The 22,850-nt window shown below is 39.6% G+C and overlaps 1 protein-coding gene across 4 annotated transcripts in view; it reads left to right on the top strand.

Moving 5' to 3' along the window:
- TFCP2 (transcription factor CP2) overlaps positions 1 to 17,722 on the top strand; it is a 59,003-nt gene extending 41,281 nt beyond the window's left edge. The window contains exons 4-15 of one of the 4 annotated variants that reach the window (XM_046012915.1): positions 445 to 550; positions 3,756 to 3,862; positions 6,084 to 6,236; positions 7,099 to 7,209; positions 7,549 to 7,637; positions 10,130 to 10,196; positions 10,593 to 10,686; positions 12,070 to 12,160; positions 13,879 to 14,000; positions 14,427 to 14,569; positions 16,818 to 16,869; positions 17,273 to 17,722. In XM_046012915.1, the coding sequence (XP_045868871.1) occupies positions 445 to 550; positions 3,756 to 3,862; positions 6,084 to 6,236; positions 7,099 to 7,209; positions 7,549 to 7,637; positions 10,130 to 10,196; positions 10,593 to 10,686; positions 12,070 to 12,160; positions 13,879 to 14,000; positions 14,427 to 14,569; positions 16,818 to 16,869; positions 17,273 to 17,307 (1,170 nt within the window). In that variant the 3' untranslated portion in view covers positions 17,308 to 17,722. Of the gene's footprint in view, positions 1 to 444; positions 551 to 3,755; positions 3,863 to 6,083; positions 6,237 to 7,098; positions 7,210 to 7,548; positions 7,638 to 10,129; positions 10,197 to 10,592; positions 10,687 to 12,069; positions 12,161 to 13,878; positions 14,001 to 14,426; positions 14,570 to 16,817; positions 16,870 to 17,269 lie in introns of all 4 variants that reach the window. The other 3 variants (XM_046012917.1, XM_046012914.1, XM_046012916.1) reach the window with 3 other exon arrangements.
- Positions 17,723 to 22,850: the final 5,128 nt, after the last annotated feature.

Here is a 22,850-nt window from a genome sequence, read left to right as displayed (position 1 = left end):
CTAGACTTACAGCATTGAATTCACAGCACAACTGGAACAGAGAAATTTGGTCAGCTGCGGTAAAAGTTAGCGGGAAGGCTATTAATAACCACCTCTACAAAGTAAGAATAACAAAAGGAAAGTTGATAGATATAACCCCTGCTTACCCTCAGTGCTGTGTAGTGGGTTAGCAAGCAGGGAACTTGCTGAGCTTTTCATACATACCCGAAGAGCTGAGCTGAATATTACATGCTAATAGAAGAGACAGGTAGAAATGCTTCCAGTAAGAGTCCTTTATGCTTAGTCCATGAGGACTGATGTTTTAAATATGGTACCAGTTGACTATAAAGCTTATGTCTGAGCAGTTATAAAATTTACCCTCAAATAGAGTTTGGGTAGGTTTCCTTTATCAGCGCTGATTTTTAAAGGATCCTATTATCATTTGATTTCATTGCTTCTGTTTAGAGTATATTCCGTGTAGTGTTCCATGACCGACGGCTGCAGTACACTGAACATCAGCAGCTGGAGGGCTGGAGGTGGAACCGACCTGGAGATAGAATTCTTGACATTGGTGAGTTAAGGGAATCTCTTGCCCAGGAAATGCCTATAGATATGGTCTGGGAGTTGGTTTTCTTTACTCGATGTTTACATTGATTCAGAGTGCCTCAGGGGCTCAATCAGCATAAACCCCGAAATGTTACTGACTAAACATAAAAAAATTACTGGGATGGTCATACCAAAATTGAAGTTGGAAGTGTAAACACTTCAGTTCCATAACAATCACATCTATTCCTTTAAGGTGATTTTATTTTTCTTTTAGTTTTTTTAAATTTAGTTGTAGATCTATATAACAAAAGTTAGCATTTTGAAATAAATAATTCAGTGACATTAAGTGTATTCACATTATGTAGCCATCACTATCATCCATCTCCAGAACTTTTTTCATCTTCCCAAACTGAAACTCTGTACCCATTAAACAATAACGCCCTATTCCTCTTCTTCCCAGCCCCTGGCCACCACCATTCTACCTTTTGTTCATATGACTGAGACTACTCCAGGTGTCTCATATAAGTGAAATCATCCAGTGTTTGTCTTTTTGTGATTGGCTTATTTCGGTTAACCTAATCCTCACGGTTCAGCCAGATAGTAGTATGCATCAGAATTTTCCTCCTTTTATTTTTTATAATTTTTTTTTAAAGATTTTATTTATTCATTTGACAGAAAGAGATCACAAGTAGGCAGAGAGGCAGGCGGGGGCTGGGGGGGAAGGAGGCTCCCTCCCAAGCAGAGAGCCGGATGCAGGACTCGATCCCAGGACCCTGAGATCATGACCTGAGCTGAAGGCAGAGGCTTAATCCACTGAGCCATCCAGGCGCCCCAGAATTTTCCTCCTTTTAAAGACTGTGTAATACTCCGTTGTGTATCTGTACCACATTTTGTTTATCCATTCATCCTTTAGTAGATACTTGGGTTGATTCTACCTTTTGGTTATTGTGAATAATGGAGTTTATGGACATGGGTGTACCGATATTTATTTCAGGCTCTGCTTTCAGTTCTTTTGGGTATGTACCCAGAAATGGGACTGTTAGATCATGTATGATAATTCTATTTTGAATTTTGGGGGGAACTGTCATACTGTTTCCATAGCAGCTGCATTTACAATCCCATCAGAAGTGAACAAGGATTCTAAATACTTTACCTCCTTGCTGACATGTGCTATTTTCTGGTTTTATTTTTTTGTTTATTGTTTTTTGGGTTTTTTTTATTGTAGCCATCTTAATGGATGTGAAGTGGTTATCTCATTGTGGTTTTGATTTACACTTCTCTAATGATTAGTGATGTTGGGCATCTTTTTGTGTGCTTATTGGCCATGTATGTATCTTCTTTGGAGAAATGTATATTCAAATCCTTTCCGCACTTTTGAATCTGATTGGTTGTTTTTTTTCTTGTGTAGTTGTGAGTTGTAGGCATTCCTTATGTATTCTAGATATTAACCCCATATCAGATATGCGATTTGCAATATTTTCTTCCATTCTGTGTGGGTTGTCTTTTCACTGTGTTGATAATGTCCTTTGATGCATAAAAGTTTTACATTTTGATGTCCATATAATAAATATTATTTATTTAATAATTTTATTGCCTTGCCTATGCTTTTGGTGTCATAGCTAAGAATATTGCAAAACCCAATGAAGCTTTTCCTGGTATGTTTTCTTCTAAGAATTTTACAGTTTTAGGCCTTAGATCAAACATTTAGATGTTTGGCCCATTTTTTATATTTTTTAGTTAATTTTTGAATATGGTATAAGGTAAGGGTTCACCTTCATTCCTCGTATGTGGATATTCACTTTTCCAAGCACCGTTTGTTGAAACAGCTCTTCTTTCCCCACTGAATAGTCTTGGCAACTTTGTCAACCATCAGTCGACCGTGTTTGTGAGGAGTCATTTCTGGGCTCTCTCTTGTGTTCTGTTTGTCTTTGTCTCAATCTTTATGACAGTACCACTCTTTTGGTAACTGTAACTTTGTAGTAAGTTTTGAAATCTGGGAATGTGACACCTTCAACTTTACTTTTCGGGATTGTTTTGGCTATTCAGGGTCTGATATTTTGTTTTGCGTGTATGTAAAAGGGGCCAGTTTTTTCCCCCAAATGCTGCAAGTTCTTTATTTTACTAATACCTGAGAGGCAGATTAGTGGTTTGTTTTATCTAAAGTAAGAGACCTGGCATTAGAATCTATGTCTCTTGATTTGCAGTTTAGGTTTTTTCCCCTACTGTTTTGCTACATAGAGTAGAATTTATTTTTCTTAAATCATAGGGCTTAAGGGAAGTTCCTTTACAAACATATATGCAGTCACTCTTCATGAATGTACTTTTATTCCTGGTATCTAGGTCTTTGATCTCTTATTGGTCATTATCTCCTACTAGCAAACATAGTTGTTAAACAAATCTAAGTACCTACTAATTTTGCCTGAGAAAACACTGATTCTTGTACAGATAATCCTGATATCCATTTGATAAATTACCCTTAGGATAAATCCAATACAACTAACACCGTGGGACCCACTGTTGGACCCACCTTGTTGTTTGGATTGACAGTAAAACGGTAATATAGTGATAGCACAGTTATGATCATAAATATCAGCCTGGCTTTCTCTCCCCAGTTGGAATATTAATAGGAGAAGAGGGGAAATGATATTTAAGTATATGCTATGTAGAGTGGAAAGCAAAATTCTACTAGAGCTCATTCATTTTTGCTTCTTTCTTGAGTATCAGATTTGTTGCTCTGTTACAAGGTTATTTGATGACTTTAAGGCCAGCATCAATCTCTGTGTTAAATTTTTCCCACTTCTATCTGTAATACAATGCTTCTGCCTTTATTCAGACACTCCGCTTTATCTTTCTATAGCAGTCTTGTTAGTGTACCTCTGTCAGTAACACTAAACCTAAAACTGTAAGTGAAGCAGATTATATTACAGTTTTCATGACACTAGAGCTAGTGTGTAGACTAAATGTCTTTAAGTAGAATTTTGGCAGGTTAAAAGGAAACGGTTTAAATTGTCCTATTTTAAAAGCCTTTTAAAATGGAGAAAAGATACTCAGAAGGAAAGTACTTAGGTCAACTTTAGCTCTAATCAAACCTTTTTATTCGCAAAAAGAGGTTTAGGGTGTGATATGTAAAAATCTTGGTAACTAGGGACCAATAATAAACAATCCGGTGCTATCTTACTTAAACCCAGTAGCCCTTGGAACTGTTCAGTGATTACCATTTTGTTTCCCAGATATCCCAATGTCTGTTGGTATAATCGATCCTAGAGCTAATCCAACCCAACTGAATACTGTGGAGTTCCTGTGGGACCCGGCAAAGAGGACATCTGTGTTTATTCAGGTAGGGCATTGCAGATGGGGTTCCAGTTATGAAGAGCATTTCTTACGACCAGTTTGTTTCTTTTTCTTTCTTTAAAATATTGATCTGTTTAGGAGAAAGAGAGTGTGCATAAGCACGAGCAGAGGGAGGGACAGAGGGAGAGGGAGAGAGAGAATCCACGCAGACTCCCCGCTGAACACAGAGCCTGTTGCAGGGCTCTATCCCAGGACCCTGAGATCATGACCAGGGCTGAAATCCAGAATCAGATGCTTAACCTGCTGAGCCACTCAGGTGCCCCTACCAGTTTGTTTTTTGAAGGATAAAACACATCGAATTTGAAATTTTTACAGGGTTGCACCTGACTGTCAAGTCCAGACTCTTCAATACTTGCCTGAGGGCAATGAGGAGTATCTGAATGGCCCTTCTAACTTCCCCAATTTATTTGTATGATAAAATAAAATAAAAAACAAGCAAACCAACCAACCAAAAAAAAAAAAAGTTGCTAATGCCTGTATAATATTTCATTCTTTGGATGCACTATAGCTTCACTATTATTTAGCATTTAGATTGTTCTAAATTTTCTCCATTATCTATAAAGGGAACATCTTTATGCTTTAATTTTGTTTTACATATCCAATTATGTCTGTTGGGTAGACTCCTTTTAAAATTTTTATTGGTAGTAAAAAAAACTATAGTTTATTATGTCCCATTAGATAGTCACTCTGTTAAGTAAACAATTCACATATGTGATTTTATTTAAAACTTTCAGCAATAATCCTGTGGAGTAGAAATAGTTTTTGAGGCTTAGAGAAATTAACAACTTACCTAAGCTAATATTTGGTCAGTCAAGGTTTCACTGTTCAGATTCCCCAGGGTCGTCACTTTATGCAGTAGCAAGCAAGCCTTTGCAAACCTTTCTTTCTCCACTATTGCCCGTGAGTTTTCATATCTGCTATTTTCCCAGCATGGATGGTGCCTGCGCTTTCTAAACTCTACCTTAAAGTCCAAGAAACTTTTACTAACAGAAATCATCTTTTATATTAACTCTGTATTAATGAATTTAGTTCCTCCCAGTAGCTTTTGTTAGCATTGAATCTGTATATTTACTTTTTTTTTTTTTTGGTAAAGATTTTATTTATTTGACAGAGAGCAAGCCAGTGAACACAGGCAGGGGGAATGGCAGGGGGAGAGGGAGAAGCAGGCTCCCTGCTGAGCGGGGAGCCGAGTGTGGGACTCGATCCCAGGACCCTAGGATCATGACCTGAGCCAAAGGCAGATGCTTAACTGGCTGAGCCAGACAGGCTCTCCTACTTTCATTTATAAATAATTAAGCTTCCTTATTTCCTCCATTAGAATATACATTCTTTAAGCTCAAAAAGAGAGTAGAAGTTTTTTTTTTTTTTAATTTTAAAATTTTTTTTAGGATTTTATTTCTTAGAGTGAGAGAGCACTCAAACACAAGCAGGGGGAGGGGCAGAGGGAGAGAGAGAATCTCAGAGACTCCGAATTAAGTGCAGAACACAGGGTTCGATATCACTATCCTGAGATTATGACCTAAGCTGAAATCAAGAGTCAGAGCTTAACTGAGGCACCCCTAAACTTTTTTTAAAGATTTTATTTATTTATTCATGAGAGACAGAGAGAGAGAGGCAGAGGGAGAAGCAGGCTCTCCGCAGAGCAGGGAGCCCAATGTGGGACTCGATCCTAGGACACCAGGATAACGACCTGAGCTGAAGGCAGGTGCTCAACCAACTTAGTCACTCAGGAGCCCCTAAAAGTCTTTTTCTAAAAGATTTTATTTACATAGACTTTAAAAAAAAAAAAAAAAAGATTTTATTCATTTATTTGACAGACAGAGATCACAAGCAGGCAGAGAAGCAAGCAGAGGAGGTGGGGGAAGAAGGCTCCCTGCTGAGCAGAGAGCCTGACACGGGGCTGGATCCCACAACCCTGAGATCATGACCTGAGCCAAAGGCAGAGGCTCAATCCACTGAGCCACCCAGGCACCCCTACATAGATGTTTTTAAATAACTCTATGGCCAATGTGGGGCTCAAACTTATGACCCCTGAGATCAAGAGTCATGTGCTCTACTGACTGAGCCAGTCAGGTGCACCTAGCATAAAAGTTTTTTTATACGTGTTCATAGTGTTTTTAAAGGTTTTGCTGTTAGTTGCTCAGAAAATACGTTGACTGATGTGGCTAGCTAGCAGTACTGAAACCTGGATGCTGTATTCCTCATAGGTACACTGCATTAGCACAGAGTTCACTATGAGGAAGCATGGAGGAGAAAAGGGAGTGCCGTTCCGAGTACAAATCGATACCTTCAAGGAAAATGAAAACGGGGAATATACTGAGCACTTACACTCAGCCAGCTGCCAGATCAAAGTCTTCAAGGTATTCCTGGACCTTCTGCTGTCCCTTGTATACTTTCCCCTCATCTTTCAGTTTTAACATTAGCTACTAAGTCAAAGTAAGCCTGTCTTTTTTCAATGACTGTGGAAATTTAGTCTAGGCTACAATTCTTTAGATCATCCCTGAGTTGCCTGGTAATGAATTTATATGGGGATGGGCATAGCAGAAGAGGAGCTTGGACAGGGAGCCAGAGGCTAAAACATGGATTTTCACTGACAGCTCTTAAAGTCTGTTCAAATTACAAGCTCTTGTAAAGGCTCACAAAATTATGAAATGTTAATACTTTTGGTTGCATTGGTACTCGGCTTTCTTTTGTTAATTTGGTCTTTATTTGTTTTTATCATATGGATTAATGTATTATCATTGCAAAAGGTTCATTAATACTGATGTATTCAGACCGAAGTCCCCCTTTACCCCTTTTACCCTGACTTCCCAACCTTTCCTGGAGGTCGCCACTGTTACACTGATACAGTGATAAATACATTTAGCAGATGTATCCTTTTGGTCCTCTTTTGTGCTTTTATATACCCATGTACATAGGTATACACATATTTTCTTCGAAACATCAATAGGATTGTACTGTATGAATTGTTATGAGGCTTGCCTTTTTTCAGTTAGCTGTGTGCTTTAGAGATCTTTCCATGTCCACAGCTGTAGATCTCTCATTCTTTTTCAGCTCCATCACACAGTTAAACTTGCTATTTCAGACTTCGATGCAAGGATACATCTTGTCTTTACATCATTGTAACTACATCCTTGTTTCGCATGGGACTGTTTAAGCTCTTAGAAATAATATTGTTGGATCAAAAGTTGATGAGTCAAAACAAAACATTGCTCTTTCCAGCCCAAAGGTGCAGACAGAAAGCAAAAAACCGATCGGGAGAAAATGGAGAAACGAACACCTCACGAAAAGGAGAAATACCAGCCTTCCTATGAGACAACTATACTCACAGAGGTGAAAAGATTTCTTCCGGTGATGATGTCAGTCAGTACTTTCTATTCTTAAACGAAAATCCCATCGTATCACACTGTATATGTATATCAGATCGTTATGTTGTACACCTGAAACTAATACAGTTTTGTCTATCTATTATATCTCAGTTAAAAAACAAACAAACATAACTTCTAGCCTGGTCAAGATTTACTTGTCCTGGGTGTTTTTTTCTCTTCATTATAGGGACCTCTGTACAATTAAGATATGCCAATCAAGATGTGTTACTCAAGTAACAATGTTTTGGGGGGACACTGGGGTCACATGCACTTTTTCCGTGCTTAAGTTGTTCTTTGTTTTTAGTGTTCTCCATGGCCTGAGATCACATATGTCAATAATTCCCCATCACCTGGCTTCAACAGTTCCCACAGCAGTTTTTCTCTTGGGGAAGGGTAAGTGTGGGAAATGAAATTAGGTTGTGTTTGTCCTAAATATGTCTTCTTTCATTATCTTATCATATAGAAACATTTTCTAAATCAATAAGTTCTTCTATTTGGTCACTCTTTGATGGATCCATGGATTCACTGAGGTTTGAATTATCTTCAAAAGTGACTGAAAAGAGTTTTACGCAGTCTTTTCTCCTCTTTTTTCTTCCTATTAGAAAACAGCATTTAGGGGTACCTGGGTTGCTCAGTGGGTTAAAGCCTCTGCCCTCAGTTGGGGTCATGATCCCAGGGTCCTGGGATCGAGCCCAGCATCGGGCTCTCTATGCTGGCTCTCTGCTCAGCAGGGAGCCTGCTTCCCTTCCTCTCTCTCTGCCTGTTTCTCTGCCTACTTGTGATCTCTGTCTTTCAAATAAATAAATAAAATCTTTAAAAAAAGAAAAAAAAATGCATTTAAAGGAAAAAACCCAGCACTTATAGTCAGTTTTTTGTGATTCAGTGACTTACTTTCTGGGCTTTTCACTCCTCCCTGTCACTGCTTATCTTGTGGTCATTTCACTTCCTGCACATACTTTTACATAGTGGTCCTCAGGAACAGAAACAGTTAAGCAGATGTAAAAATCTGTTTTGTTACTTTTTATTTTGTTAATGATTTTTTTTTTAAGAATTTCATTTATTTATTTGACAAAGAGAGAGAGGGAGGCAGAGTAGGCAGAGGGAGAGGGAGAAGCAGGTTCCCCGCTGACCAGGCGGGGCAGAGTTAAGGCAGAGGCTTAACCGACTGAGCCACCCAGGAGCCCCTGCTTTGTTACTTTTTAAGAGTGATCCTAATACCTAATAATTATGGATCTTTGATAATTGGGGAAGAAGTTGGGCGATGATAGCTAAAATGAAGTTTTAGAATTCTCTATGGGATGTGTTTAATATTGCTTTATTGTCTTTTATCATCAGAGATACTTGAAAGTTGGTATAGTTCCCTATGCCAGTTAAAATAAGTTGTCTTTAGTCTTAGCATTTAATACATATTCCACATAGGTCATATTGAAATTTGAAATAGGCTACTGAATGTGTGATTTTTTTTATTGTAAATTTTTTTTTAATCTATGCAAGGTTCTATGTCAGTCTGCTTTCTAAAAGTAATTAAGGTAGCTTCACTATTCAAAATATAACAGTTAAGAATGAAAATAGGTAGAAGTTATAGAGGGATAGATAAGTAGGATCTGGTGATAAGTTAATTACTAAATTCAAATACTGAATTTGAATTTTGCAGCTAAGGCAAAAAAAAGAAAAGATCTGTTTTGAAAGAAAAATATCTTACCATCCAAATGGATTATGCAATCTACTTAGAGGCAATTTTATTTTTATTTTTTATGTTTTTTTTAAAGCTTTTTAGTAATCTCTATACCCAACTTGGGACTTGAACTTACAACTCTAAGATCAAGAGTCACATACTCTTCTGACGGAGCCAGCTCCCCTGTGCAATTATAAATATTACAGGATTTAAGTGTTGTGTTTTACAATTTTTTCTCTTCTCTTTGTCATTACTTTTTTTATTAGACTCAAATTTCTCTCCCATAAAAGAAGTAAGCATTAGGAAATAGGGACAATCCCTAGAACAAAAGGAAGTATAGGGAAAAACAGAGGGTGTAGAGATAGTTTGTGGATTGTGAATTAGGCAGCACTAATTTTCGAAGCTCCTTTAAAAATAATTATTTTGGTTTTCATTTTAAATATATGTGATCACGGGGCACCTGGGTGGCTCAGTGGTTTAAAGCCTCTGCCTTCGGCTGGGGTCATGATCTCAGGGTCCTGGGATGGAGCCCCGCGTGGGGCTCTCTGCTCCACAGGGAGCCTGTTTCCTCCTCTCTCTCTGCCTGCCTCTCTGCCTAGTTGTGATTTCTCTCTGTCAAATAAATAAAAAAAATAAAAAATAAATAAATGTATGTGATCACATTGCATTGCATAAAGTTTCTTCTGGTATTTTTTTCCTGTATATGTTTGTGTGTATATTTATATATTTGATACAGTAGTAACACATTAATTACTTTTATCTTCTGATATTTTTGTTTCTATTATAAATGTCTTACATTAAACATTCTTCATGCCATAATTTCTCTGATGAATCCCAATTTACTGAAATTTTTATATTTTTTCAATTTGTCCAATAATTAAAAAATGTTGCAAGTGACAGTTTCTTCCCCTCTCCCCATAATCTTAATGTTACATTAAGAGATAATAGAAGGATTGACTATCAGACTAAGACTACTTTATGAGAGAGTACAGATTCCTTTAAATCTCTAGCTTGAGGGGTGCCTGGCTGGCTCAGTCAGTGGAGCACTCAACTCTTGATCTCAGAGTTGTAGTTTGAGGCCCCACAATGGGTGTAGTGATTACTTAAAAATAAAGTCTTAAAAGAAAAAAATCTCTAGCTTGAGACTTACTGTGAGATGATGAACCCTTGTATGTGTCACAGCTCCTTTTCATTTTCACTGTTTCCTTAGAAATGGTTCACCAAACCACCAGCCAGAGCCACCCCCTCCAGTCACAGATGTAAGTCTAAAATTAAATGTAAGTCATTTGCAATGTCTACTAATACTTTGATAACTGTGCAGTTCAGTAGAAATGCCCAACTTTTAAGGAGTAATAGTTATTCACTTATTGGAAACAGACATTTATTGAATTTTGACCGTGAACTAGATACTATGCTGGGGAGCAGAGAAGTAAAAAAAGCTATTGCAGGACCCCTGGATTTAAAGCACTTATGGTCTAGTAAGGAAGATAAGGGTGGAATTCCATGGGCTTCTTGCATGGTTAGGGAAAGAAGATTGATGAGGTATAAATAACTTCCAAGCAAACTAGGCCTGAGTGTGGGTGTGTTTAGCTCTGTGTTACCTAATGATGTAAGAGATAAATTTCTTTAGTTAAAAAAAGAAGGAAAAAGAAAATGCTTGCTTTCTCTTTCAGAACCTTTTGCCAACAACCACACCTCAGGAAGCTCAGCAGTGGTTGCATCGAAATCGTTTTTCTACATTCACAAGGCTTTTTACAAACTTCTCAGGTTAAATTTATTTGTCCTTTTGTTTTTCCCAACACAGGATATTCCTTTACATTCTAGAGCCTCCTAGTATCCGTATGAGGGCGTGTGTGTGTGTGTGTGTGTGTGTGTGTGTGTAAGAGAGAGAGAGGAAGGGAGCGAGTGAGGGAGGGAAGGAGAGGGAAGGAGAAATCTTTGTACATTTTTAGGATTAAGTGAGTTTCATAGAACCCTTCAGACTTTCTCACCAGCAGCATCTGTGCTGTGAAATACTTAAAAAGAAATACTTCTTAGTTTAAATTCACTTTAATTTAAAAATATTTATTCTCTACATATGTATATGCTGTACAGTGTTTTATCAAGGGAATTTGTAGGTAGTCTGAAATTTCTCCCTTGATATCACTATATTGTATTTTATTTAAACATTCCACTTTTATTTAGCACCTTCTGGGTACCAGGTATAGTAGGAATACACAAACGGGTAACAGGTAAGGCATATTTTCTCATCATTCACCATCTAGTAGCAAAAACAAACAGACAAACAAACAAACAAAAAACCCCAAAAACAAAAAAACCCCAAACCAAAAACCCAAATAAAATCAAACTAAAGGGGCGCCTGGGTGGCTCAGTGGATTAAGCCGCTGCCTTCGGCTCAGGTCATGATCTCAGGGTCCTGGGATCGAGCCCCGCATCGGGCTCTCTGCTCCGCAGGGAGCCTGTTTCCTCCTCTCTCTCTGCCTGCCTCTCTGCCTACTTGTGATCTCTCTCTCTGTCAAATAAATAAATAAAATCTTTAAAAAAAAAAAAAATCAAACTAAAACCCTGAAAAAGATAAGTAAATAGTTGCGATAAGTGGTACAAAGCAGGATATATTGGGGGAGTGTCTGTGGCTAGGGAACATGTGTAATGCGTGAGGTAAATCTTGGGGGGTGAGGAAGAGTCTGTTGGTCAGACAGTGGAAGGATATTTCAGGGAGGAGGAACAACTTGCTCTTTGACGTCATCTGTATGATGCAAGCATAGGGCTAAGTGGATAAGTTAATTGGGTGGCAGTTGAGGTGAGAGAGGAAACAGAGGCCAGATCTTGGAGATCTGGCTTATGTACCATGCAAAAGATTTGGACTATAAGATAACAGCCACTTCAGGGGCACCTCTGTGGTTCAGTGGGTTGAGCTTCTGCCTTCAGCTCAGGTCATGATCTCAGGGTCCTGGGATCGAGTCCCGCATCAGGCTCTCTGCTCAGCGGGAAGCCTGCTTCCCCCTCTGTCTCTGCCAGCCTCTCTGCCTACTTGTGCTCTCTCTGTCAAATAAATAAATAAAATCCTTAAAAAAAAATAACAGCCACTTCAGTGGTCATTAACAAAGACAGCCTTTGCCTTTATCACCCATTTTCTTAAATTTATTCCAGGGGCAGATTTATTGAAACTAACTAGAGATGATGTGATCCAAATCTGTGGCCCTGCCGATGGAATCCGACTTTTTAATGCATTAAAAGGCCGGTATGTAATTAGTGTGAAAATATCAGTGAGGTTGAATTTCAGATACTTTCAGATTCAGGGACTCTTCACAGTACTGTTTGTACAGCTCACTACATCTTGTCAAAACATTCTTTTTTTGAATGCCAGCTATGTACCAAATAAATGAAGATGAAAAATATCATTTCCTACAATCCAACATTTACTGTTGATCCAAGGAATTCCTCATGATATCCCATTTTTTCATTTCTAGGTAGTTTTCTCATTTGATAAATACTCATCATCCATGTTATGAGCCAGGTACTATTGTAGGCTCTAGGGATACATTGGTGAGCAAAACCAACAAGGAACCCATTATTATGAGTTCGCTTTCTAATGGGGAGAGCGATAAAAATAAGAACAGTGAATATTTTCAATAGTGATAAGTGCTTTAAAGAAAAACCAAACAATAAGCAAAAACAAAGTTATAGCCTGTGGAGTACCCAGAATATGGTCAGGAAAAACCTCTGTGGCGTGGGGGTGTTTCAACTGAATTATGAGAAGGATGAAAGCTGTGGGGTCATATGAGGGAAAAGCACTCTAGGCAGAAGGAGCAACAGGTGCAAAGGTCCGGAGTCCATTTTAACTAGAGGTGCGGTCATTCTTGGATAGGAATTACTTGTGTCTACTTACAAATTGCAAAACTGAGTAATTTGCAGTCTCAAGTAGGTAATAGTATTAATGGGAGAAACATACAGCTTATTGCCACAGTACCAAATCAGTGACTAAATAATGAAACAGATCGTGAACTGTTTTGTTTGGGTACATCACAAGGATTGTTGAATCAGGTTGGCTCTAATCTTGGAAATTTTAAAGAGGAAAAATTCAGAGGTGGATGATTTGGAGAAAAAAACAATTGGATCTTCATTTTTTTAACATATTATTTAAAGAGCACTTAAGGGGTGCCTGGGTGATGCAGTCGGTTAAGTGTCTAAGTCTTGATTGCAGCTCAGGTCATGATCTCACCGATGTGAGATTGAGCCCCTCTCTCTCCCTCTGCTCCTGCCCCAGTAACCCTCCCACCTGCTCATGCATGCACACACGTGCTCTCTCTCTCTCAAAAAATAAAAAAGAGCATTTTAAAATAGGAATGAGATGATCAGATCAAGAGGTAATTGAATACCATTGTCTAAGAAGTAAGTAGGGACAGAAGGCTCAGGCTACTTAGGAGAAAGTAAGGAGGGAAATAAGATTCTCCGTTTTATAGTGGCACTGCTAAGGAGAAGGTGTATGTTGAACCAGACCCATGCAACAGTGGCTCACACGTTTCGAATATTTCTGATGTTTACATCAAAGGTCATAAACCCAAATAACACAGAGGCCACACGTCAACGAGTGACAGTCAAATCTGGAGTCTACTGAAGAATGCATGCATCATGCAAGGAGAACACCCAGTCGTTTCCTTGAAAGAGTAAGGGTCTCAGATTGCCAGATCTGATTTTTCAAGAAAGGCCGAAATTGCAGAGGTTCATACGACGTTGGAACGAATTCAGTTAAAATGCACGCATGCACACGTGCACACATGTATGTGCACACACGTACGCCCCCGTGGAGAGCTAAGGAGACAGCAAATGAGCTTCCTTGGCCCACGGGCTGCCAGTTTTCAACTCCGCTCCCCAGTGTTAACCTAGACACACAAGTTCTCCCTTAAAATGTGCTTCCCACAAAAAGCGCAAGACTAACAGCCTTGTTTTCCTCCTCAGGATGGTGCGCCCAAGGCTAACCATTTATGTTTGTCAGGAATCCCTGCAGTTGAGGGAGCAGCAGCAACAGCAGCAGCAGCAGCAGAAGCATGAGGACGGAGACTCAAATGGTACTTTTTTCGGTAGGTCGTTCTGGACAGGCCAGGATGCGCATTCCAGAAGGGGGAGGAGGTGACGTGTAAGCCCGTGCGGTGGGAAGTCCTCAGACGGCAGATCCAGCACTTGCTAGAAGAATGGTCCTTGCTCACGTTTACTGAGTTCCTCATACGTACCGGGCACTGTTCTCAGCACAGTGACACGCTTGAATTTTTACAACCAGGATCTCTTCTCTGCAGTACATTTACTGTTCTCCCCAACGTGTAGATGGAGAATGAGGCTTAGGGATGTTAAGTAACTCATCCCAGTCCCACAGCCAGTGGGTGGCCAAGCCAGGGTTTGAACTCAGGCAGTCTGTGAGTCCTTTAGGAAGGTGGGCATTCCTCGTGATCAGGATACCTTTAAGAGCAGAAAAACCTGCACTGACTGCCTTTGCTCTGTCCCTTTTGCAGTGTACCACGCCATCTATCTAGAAGAACTGACAGCTGTTGAACTGACAGAAAAAATCGCTCAGCTCTTCAGCATTTCCCCTCGCCAGATCAGCCAGATCTACAAGCAGGGGCCAACAGGAATCCATGTGCTCATTAGTGATGAGGTAGATTTTCAGTACAGCTAAATTCACCACATGACAGTGTGTCAGGGCACGTGACAGAAGCAAGAGCCGTGCTCCTGGGGCACAGGCTCTGTTTACTAGACAGGGCTTTTGAAACGTTTTTGCTTACTTACTTTCTAAAATAATTTTTAGAAACCATGTATCCCCTTGCACATTTTTAGGTTGACTTAAAATTTTTTATTTTAAGTTTAAATAGTTGCAAAATATGTCATTTCTGGGCATATTATATAACCTTTAAAAATGAAATGGTTACATCACTATTCAAACTATATTCCGTGTAACCGAAATAGAAGAGTGAGGTAATACCACCATCACTGTCTTAAAAAATACATGAATATACTTTTCTTTGAGTTTTTATATCATCTCTTTGTTTCCTTGAACTCCTATTTCCAGTCACTTCTCCCATAGAATTTTATCTTACCATAACCTGCTTTTATGCGCAAACATATTTCGTTAATTATCTTACCATATTTCTTTGAAACAAATTTGCTTCAACAAAAGAATTTGTTTTAATAAAAATTTAAAAATTATTTCTTCTGAATAGAATGACCACCATAATTATATAATCAATAAACATAAATGTATTATATGTTTTGATAAATTTTTAAAGATCAAGAAAAATGTGTTAGAAGTGTATCTGTTAAAGTAATGGATGGGATTGTCTGATTCCGTACCCACCCTGCCACATTAATTCACGTATAGATGAGTATTCTCTACTGGTTTCTAGAATGAAATTGCGTTCAGCACCACTTCCGTTTTGTTTTATTCCCCCTAGATATAATGCTATGGAATCTGATTCACACAAATTGACAGATAGGAATGGATGGAGTTTTTTAATAAAAACAGCACTGGATTTTTTTTTTTAAGATTTTATTTATTTATTTGACAGACAGATATCACAAGTAGGCAGTGAGGCTGGCAGAGAGAGAGGGGGAAGCAGTCTCGTTGTTGAGCAGAGAGCCCAGTGTGGTGCTTGATCCCAGGACCCTGGAATCATGACCTGAGCCGAAGGCAGAGGCTTTAACCCACTGAGCCACCCAGGTGCCCCCCCCCCCCTTTTTTTAACTTTGGACTTAGATGCCAAAAAATTAGTGACGTTACAGAGAATTATTTTGAATCATCTATTATTTGACAGTTTGTAATTAGGTCAGTCTTCAGTTTTGGTGCAAGGAAAAAAATGAGAAACCACATGACTCACCAAAGACTGTTACCCAGTCATTAAGGTTCACATTGTCACACTCTGGCATCCTGGAGGCTTTTGTACACTGGAACAGGGCATCTTGGTAAGATTCCAGGATGGTAAAACTTACGCCTTTATTTTATAACATGGGAGAAGGAAGTTTAGAAGGCAAAGTAGGTAGGGAAAACCAAAGAGGTGCTCGGGCAGTTTTGGGAAAGTGTCCATATGGGAGATGAAGCCCTGGAAGTCAGTTCTCCTGAATGGGCCTCCAGTTTCTGTGTACCCTTGCAACGTCTTGGGGTTAATCCAGGAAAATGGCCTGGGCGCCTGTGTGGCTCATTTGTTAAGCATCTGCCTTTGGCTCAGGTCATGAGCCCAGGGTCCTGGGATCAAGCCCTGTATCAGGCTCTCTGCTCGGCAGGAAGCCTGCTTCTCCCTCTCCCACTCCCCCTGCATGTGTTCCCTCTCTCCCTGTGTCTCTCTCTGTCAAATAAAAAAATCAAAATCTTTAAAAAAAAAAAAAAGAAAGAAAAAAATCTAGGAAAAATGGATCCTATAATTTTAAGATCACTTGTTTTAGACTGCTTAGCTTTTATTTTATTTTATCTTGTTTTGTTTTATTTTATTTATTTAAAGTAAGCTCCAATGCTCAGCAGGGGCTTAAACTCAGAACCCCGAGATTGAGAGTCACGTGCTCTAGCAACTGAGCCATCCAGGTGCCCCTAGACTGCTTAGCTTTTAAAACTTAAAATCTGGGGGCGCCTGGGTGGCTCAGTGGTTTAAGCCTCTGCCTTTGGCTCGGGTCGTGATCCCGGGGTCCTGGGATCGAGTCCCGCATCGGGCTCTCTGCTCGGCAGGGAGCCTGCTTCCTCCTCTCTCTCTCTCTCTCTGTCAAATAAAAAAAAAACAAAAAAAACCTTAAAAACTGAATGGCAGAAAACAAAGGATTTTTTTTTTCCTTAAGTCCAATATAATAAAAAGTCATATAGTCTCAATAACTGCAGCAATCCCAAGTTGTTAATAATTAGCACCTTTTCTTTCTTTTCTCAGATGATACAGAACTTTCAGGAGGAAGCCTGTTTTATTCTGGACACAATGAAAGGTAATAAAATAGTAAGACAGATGCCTCTCTCTGAGGAGTTTAAGAGATGTTTTTCATGATTGACTTCTTTGAGGAGGGAAAGTATCAACCACTGTATCAAAGGTAGAGAAAGTGATGTCTTTGGAGATTGTTCCTTTGCATGAATTGGCGTCTTGCCATTATCAGAACAGACTGATGACTCTGCCACTCTCCCAGCTTCCGTGGACAAGTGAGGAGATTAAGGCATGTTGTTTTTATAGTGCGTATTTATTCTAAGTATTGTGTGATAATAAGTATGTTGCCCTTTGTCCTGCTGGTGGGTTCTTTTTTTTTCTCCTTCTCAAAAGATCCTTACTATATATTTTTTCTCTCCCACTGTGTTTTAAAGCTGACTAAAGATTACTCTCTCTCTCTTTTACAGCAGAAACCAATGACAGCTATCATATCATCCTGAAATAGGTGCTGGGCATTCTGTCCTCAGTGGCTGCTGCTTCCTTTGCCCCTCGGAAGCTTCCCTCCTGAAGGGAGTCGCTCGCTAATGGAGATTGGAAGGTCTGCAGAAACCTGACCCATCTGACTGTGTGTGGGGGAGTCCAGGCCATGGAGGCAGAATCCCAGCCATCCCTCGGCCCAGGCTCTTGTGGCACACACAGATTATTGCCCGACATGCATTTCTGCAGCTGTTTCTTAGTTAAAATTTATGGACTCTGTTGTTGTTGCATACGATTAGAAACTCCACACCATTTAGGGTGTTTGTAGGGCATAACGATGATAATTGTGCGATGTTTAATGGAAAGATGTTAAATTTTGTGATATGGAGCCATGTAATTTTTTTTCTAATATAAAAGTGAACATCTATATTCCTAAGACTAGATCCTCAGTCTCTTTTGCATCATACATATTGGCTTTTGCCACAGTCAGCCCCTGAAAACCTCATCAAAGAAGAGAAATACAGAGATAGAATAGAATTTTTCTTTTGGTTGCCCTGTGATACCAAGACTAATAGTAATTTTAGCTAACATTTACTGAGCATTTACTTATGCCTCGTAGTGTGATAAATTCTTTAAGTGGATTACCTTGTTTAACTCCTCTTTAATAATCCTCTATGAAGTAGGTAATAATGATCCCCAATTGAAGGTGAGGCCATGGACATAGAGCGGCTAAGGGACTTGCCGAGAGACAGGCAGCTAGCAAGCATCGTCGCTGAAATCCAAACCCGGGCAGTCTGGCCTGTCTGAACCTCCAGGCACAATGCCACCCTTATGACACCCTGTGCTCGCTGCTGTCTCTGACCGTGGCTCTGCCGGCGGATAGGATGCAATGCTGCATGACAGCTGAGGAAGTAACCACTGACAGGGACAAACCACACCTAAATAATGAAGAACAAACCAAGACCTACAAAACCCGAGAACATACGTGCTTCTGAAGCATCAGTTGTCAGAGTCACAGACTGAGGTGGTGAAGATGAGGGGTCGTCCATGACTCCCCAGATTCACTGTTCTTGACTGAGCTTCTCAGACTATTTATTCATGCATTTGGCCAGCCCCTGCTTTCCGTTTCCCCTCCCTGCATCTCTCCTTGGCATAGGAAATTCTTTTACTTACGTGGTGTTCTTTTATATAAGCTTCATGAGAAATCCATTCCGACCCTAGTCACACTCTTCCCATTTATTTTAGTTCCTACAGAGTGCGTGTGTGTGTCTGTGCGTGTGTATGCGTGTGTATGTGCACACATGTGTAAGACCTATGGGTTGTCTTTATTCACATGTAGAGTTTTATCCAGAAATCCCTTTACACATTATGTTGAGGTGAAAAAAGATAATGTTCCAAGATTCTGTAATGGATTTGGATCTGTGTGTGTGTGTTTTTAAAGCATTTGATAAAGTTTAAATGTTTTTATACAGAGAATTTTGTTCATTAAAAGCAACCCACAATATGGTCTGATTTCTTTTGGTTTGAAACAAGTGGAGGACTTTGAAACTGGAAAATGAAGTCAAATGACTTTTAAAACTGACCTGGGTAACTTGACATATTAGGCCAAAAATACTTTTTAAATGAAAGTATTGATTACCAGATGTCCCTGTTTCAGAAGGGGGACGTTTCTGGTTGTATTATGTTCCTGGGACTTCTCCGTTTCAGTGAAGTCAGTTCTGTCCTCAGCAAACTGCTGTTCGTTCTTTGGTTTTGGTGGTTTTCGTTTTGGTTTTGGTTGGTTGGTTTTGTTTTTTTATTATTCTGTCAATATTAGGCTGGGAGGGTTGGACTAGATGACTTTTAAGGTTTTTTCTGAATCTGTGACTCTACTTTACTGCAAATGACATACAGAAGTCTTTTTAGTATATTTACCACAAATTACATTATATTACCACAAATTTACTTAGGGTTATTAGAGTTTTTCAGAGTAGTCTTCAAATTTACTGTAGAAAAAATATATACATACGTATATTTTTTAGAAATTATAGGGGTGCCTGCATGGCTCAGTCAGTCTGGCGTCCAACTCTTGATTTTGGCTCAGGTCATGATCTCAGGGTCGTGAGATTGAGCCTGGCATCGGCATCGGGCTCTGTGCTCGGCAGGGAGTCTGCTTGAGAGTCTCTTTGTCTCTCCTCCTGCTCCTGCCCATCCCCATTTGTGTATGCTCGCTCTCAAATAAATAAATCTTTTTTTAAAAAGAAATGAATTTATACAAGTTTGCAATCCCAGGTCATAAGTTAACCAGGAAGTTGTTTAGGCTTTCTTTAGCTCTAAAAAGTAGTTACAGGGCCAGTGCTATACAGTTGGTAAGAATTGGTATAGTGGTAGAACATTGTGATCATTCAACTTGCTTTTAAGAATCACATCTATTGGGGTGCCTGGGTGGCTCAGTGGGTTAAATCCTCTACCTTCGGCTCAGGTCATGATCCCAGGACCTGTGATGGAGCCCCGCATCAGGCTCTGCTTAGCAGGGAGCCTGCTTCCTCCTCTCTCTGCCTGCCTCTCTGCCTACTTGTGATCTCTACCTGTCAAATAAATGAAAAAAATCTTTTAAAAATTAAAAAAAAAACCCATCCATTTACTATTGATCCATTTCAATTCAGTGAAAATCTTAAACTAGCTTTTGTTATGAAAATAATACACAAAATGATAAATTCAAACAATAAAGAGGAGTATAACTTTTTCTACTTACCTCCTAGTCCCACTCTAAAGAGATAATCGTTGGGCATCTGGGTGGCTCAGTGGGTTGGGCATCTGCCTTCCGCTCAGTCCTGGTCTCAGGGTCCTGGGATTGAGTCCCACATCAGGCTCTGCTCAGCAGGGAGCCTGCTTCCCCCTCTCCTGCCTGCCTCTCTGTCTATTTGTGATCTCATTCTCTCTGTCCAAAAAAAACAAAACAAAACAAAAAACAACTTTAAAAGAGAGAATCATTGCAAAATACACCCCCATCTCTCTCCCTCCCTCTCTCTTGCACACACACACACACACATAGATGGGATCATGTTACACTAATGGCCTGCTATTAGCTTTTTGTATTTAACACAGTTTGAACATCTTTCTATTATTAGAATTTATAGTTCTACATCATTCTTTTTAAAGATGGACATTCCCTATAGATATTGTTTAGGTTAAGTGCATTTTGAAAAATGCAACTTTGTAAGTTTATTGCATGTTCCTCTAAGATACAGTCCTAGGATTTTAACTTTTTAACAATGTGCCAGTTGCTATTTAAACTGAGTAGATGGTTTACTGGCTTTGTTAGAGTGATGGTATTTGAGAAGAAGGACGGTTTGATTTAGACCCTCCTGAGGAGTGGAGCAAGCTTCTATTTGAGTATTGTGTGTACTGTTCCCTTCAAAGGGTAGGTTCTGTCTAGAAGAATCAGCTATATAAAGACTTAAGAGTTAAAAGGGAGTTACTGGAAAATGAAAGGGTGGGTAGGTCATTGCAGGACTCCCAAGGATTAAGTCCTAGTCATTACAGAAATAAGGCTATTAAAAATAAGATTGTCTGATATTATGGCCTAGTAAGAATGTTTACCCACATAAATGATTTATTCAGGAAGCTATTTCATGGGTGGGGGAATGAAAATGGTCATAGTGGCTGGAAAGAGAGGACCTTACATCAAGTACAAGACAACCAGAGCCTGAGAGACCGGAGAAGGGTCCACACAAGGGGGCAGATCCTCTGATTCCTGGACTCCAGGCAGAGTCAGGCACTAGGAATGCTGTGAGGGGTACAGCGTGTCTCACCACTGGGTTGAAGGAGCATGGGGAAGCTTGGTGAGTGAAGAAGGTTTGGCAAAATGGAACTAGTCCTTTCTAATTTATGCTAATAAGGAGTGTTCTGACAACCCTTTGTCGTTAAGTATTCTCAGCAAATTTTTTTTTCTTTTAAGATTTTATTTATTTACTTGTCAGACAGCACAAGCAGGGGGAGCAGCACACAGAGGCAGAGGGAGAAGCAGGCTCCCCGGTGAGCAAGGAGCCCGATGTATGGCTCAATCCCAGGACCCCAAGACCATGACCTGTGGGGAAGGCAGATGCCCAACTGACTGAGCCCCCCAGGCTCCTCAGAAAATCTTTTGGACAGGATTGCTGCAGAGATTTGGGCTGTCTTATAAACTGTGAAGGATTGAATGAAGGTCAGCTTTTGGTTTTGAAAGTAACAAATTTGGGGTACAAATAGGAAGTCAAGACTGATCTTATCCCTCTTCACTGTAGCTTTTCTCTCTAGCCAATGCCTAACAATGCCAGATAGCTTGATCAGAGAGCTGAAGTTGAGCTGTTTTATCATTTTAATGAATTGTTCTGCTTCTTTGGCTGGGGATGGTTCCTTTATAGGAATTTGATCTGTTTGTGGCCTCTACTGGTCTGTTATGAGAACACCAATTTCAACAGGAATGGCACAGATGCCCCACCTAGCTGTATCACTTATGTACTAATTCATACAGAGTATCATGCATCATTCTTCTGCTCCTCCTAAAAATGATCTATGTTTTCATTTGTAGGCTAAAGCTTTCCCTAAAGCTAGAATATTTATTTTTAGTTTGTGGTTAAATTTTTGTTTCATTACCCAAGCTCTAAGGTTTAAATGAGGAAGAATTTACTACCATTGCAAAATGGAATGGAAAAAAGGTGCCCTATGTGATATTAGCATCTATTTTTTTCTCTGAGTTGTTACCTCTTTATTTCTCCTTCTTGCTTTGTTTAATGACCTTGTATTTACCTTTGACCTTAAACGTCCATCTATTTCTACTTCCTCCTCTTTTTCTTCATCTTTCCTTTTTACTTCCAGGTCTCTGTGTTATTCCTTAAGAACAGAGGCCTAATCAACAAATTGTACCTAAGTATAGCATTTGCATTCTCAAATTCAGAGTTTTAAAAGTTCTATGTGAATTAAAATTTTCAATTGGATTAATGTAAATTATAAGGAAATTTGCTTTTTAACTTGCTATTCTTTTTTTAAAATGTGATTGTATTTATATTATTATTATTTATTTATTTATTTATTTATTTATTTATTTATTTATTTGACAGACAGAGATCACAGGTAGGCAGAGAGGCAGCCAGAGAGAGAGGAAGGGAAGCAGGGTCCCTGCTGAGCAGAGAGCCCCATGCGGGGCTCGATCCCAGGACCCTGAGATCATGACCCGAGCTGAAGGCAGAGGCTTTAACCCACTGAGCCACCCAGGCGCCCCTGTATTTATATTATTGTACTATTTTGTACTGTATGGGCTCTTCGGGGGTATGAGTACTAACCAGTCTCTCTCATGGAATCTGTGTTTTCATATATTTGTATAAGATGAGGTAAACATTCCTACAGATTCCTGTTGGTTTTTTTTTCCTGAACTCTGATTTAAAAAAAAAAAAAAAGAAGATTTTATTTATTTATTTGACAGAGAGAGACACCAAGAGAGGGAACACAAGCAGAGGGAGTGGGAGAGGGAGAAGCAGGCTTCCCACTGAGCCGGGGGAGCCCCATGTGGGGCTCGGTCCAAGGACCCTGGGATCATGACCTGAGCCACTG

Source organism: Meles meles, chromosome 7 (assembly GCF_922984935.1).
Source record: "Meles meles chromosome 7, mMelMel3.1 paternal haplotype, whole genome shotgun sequence".
In the NCBI taxonomy this organism is placed as follows: Eukaryota; Metazoa; Chordata; class Mammalia; order Carnivora; family Mustelidae; genus Meles; species Meles meles.
Note: the sequence above shows the minus strand (reverse complement) of the source record. Positions and strands in the feature narration are given on the sequence as shown.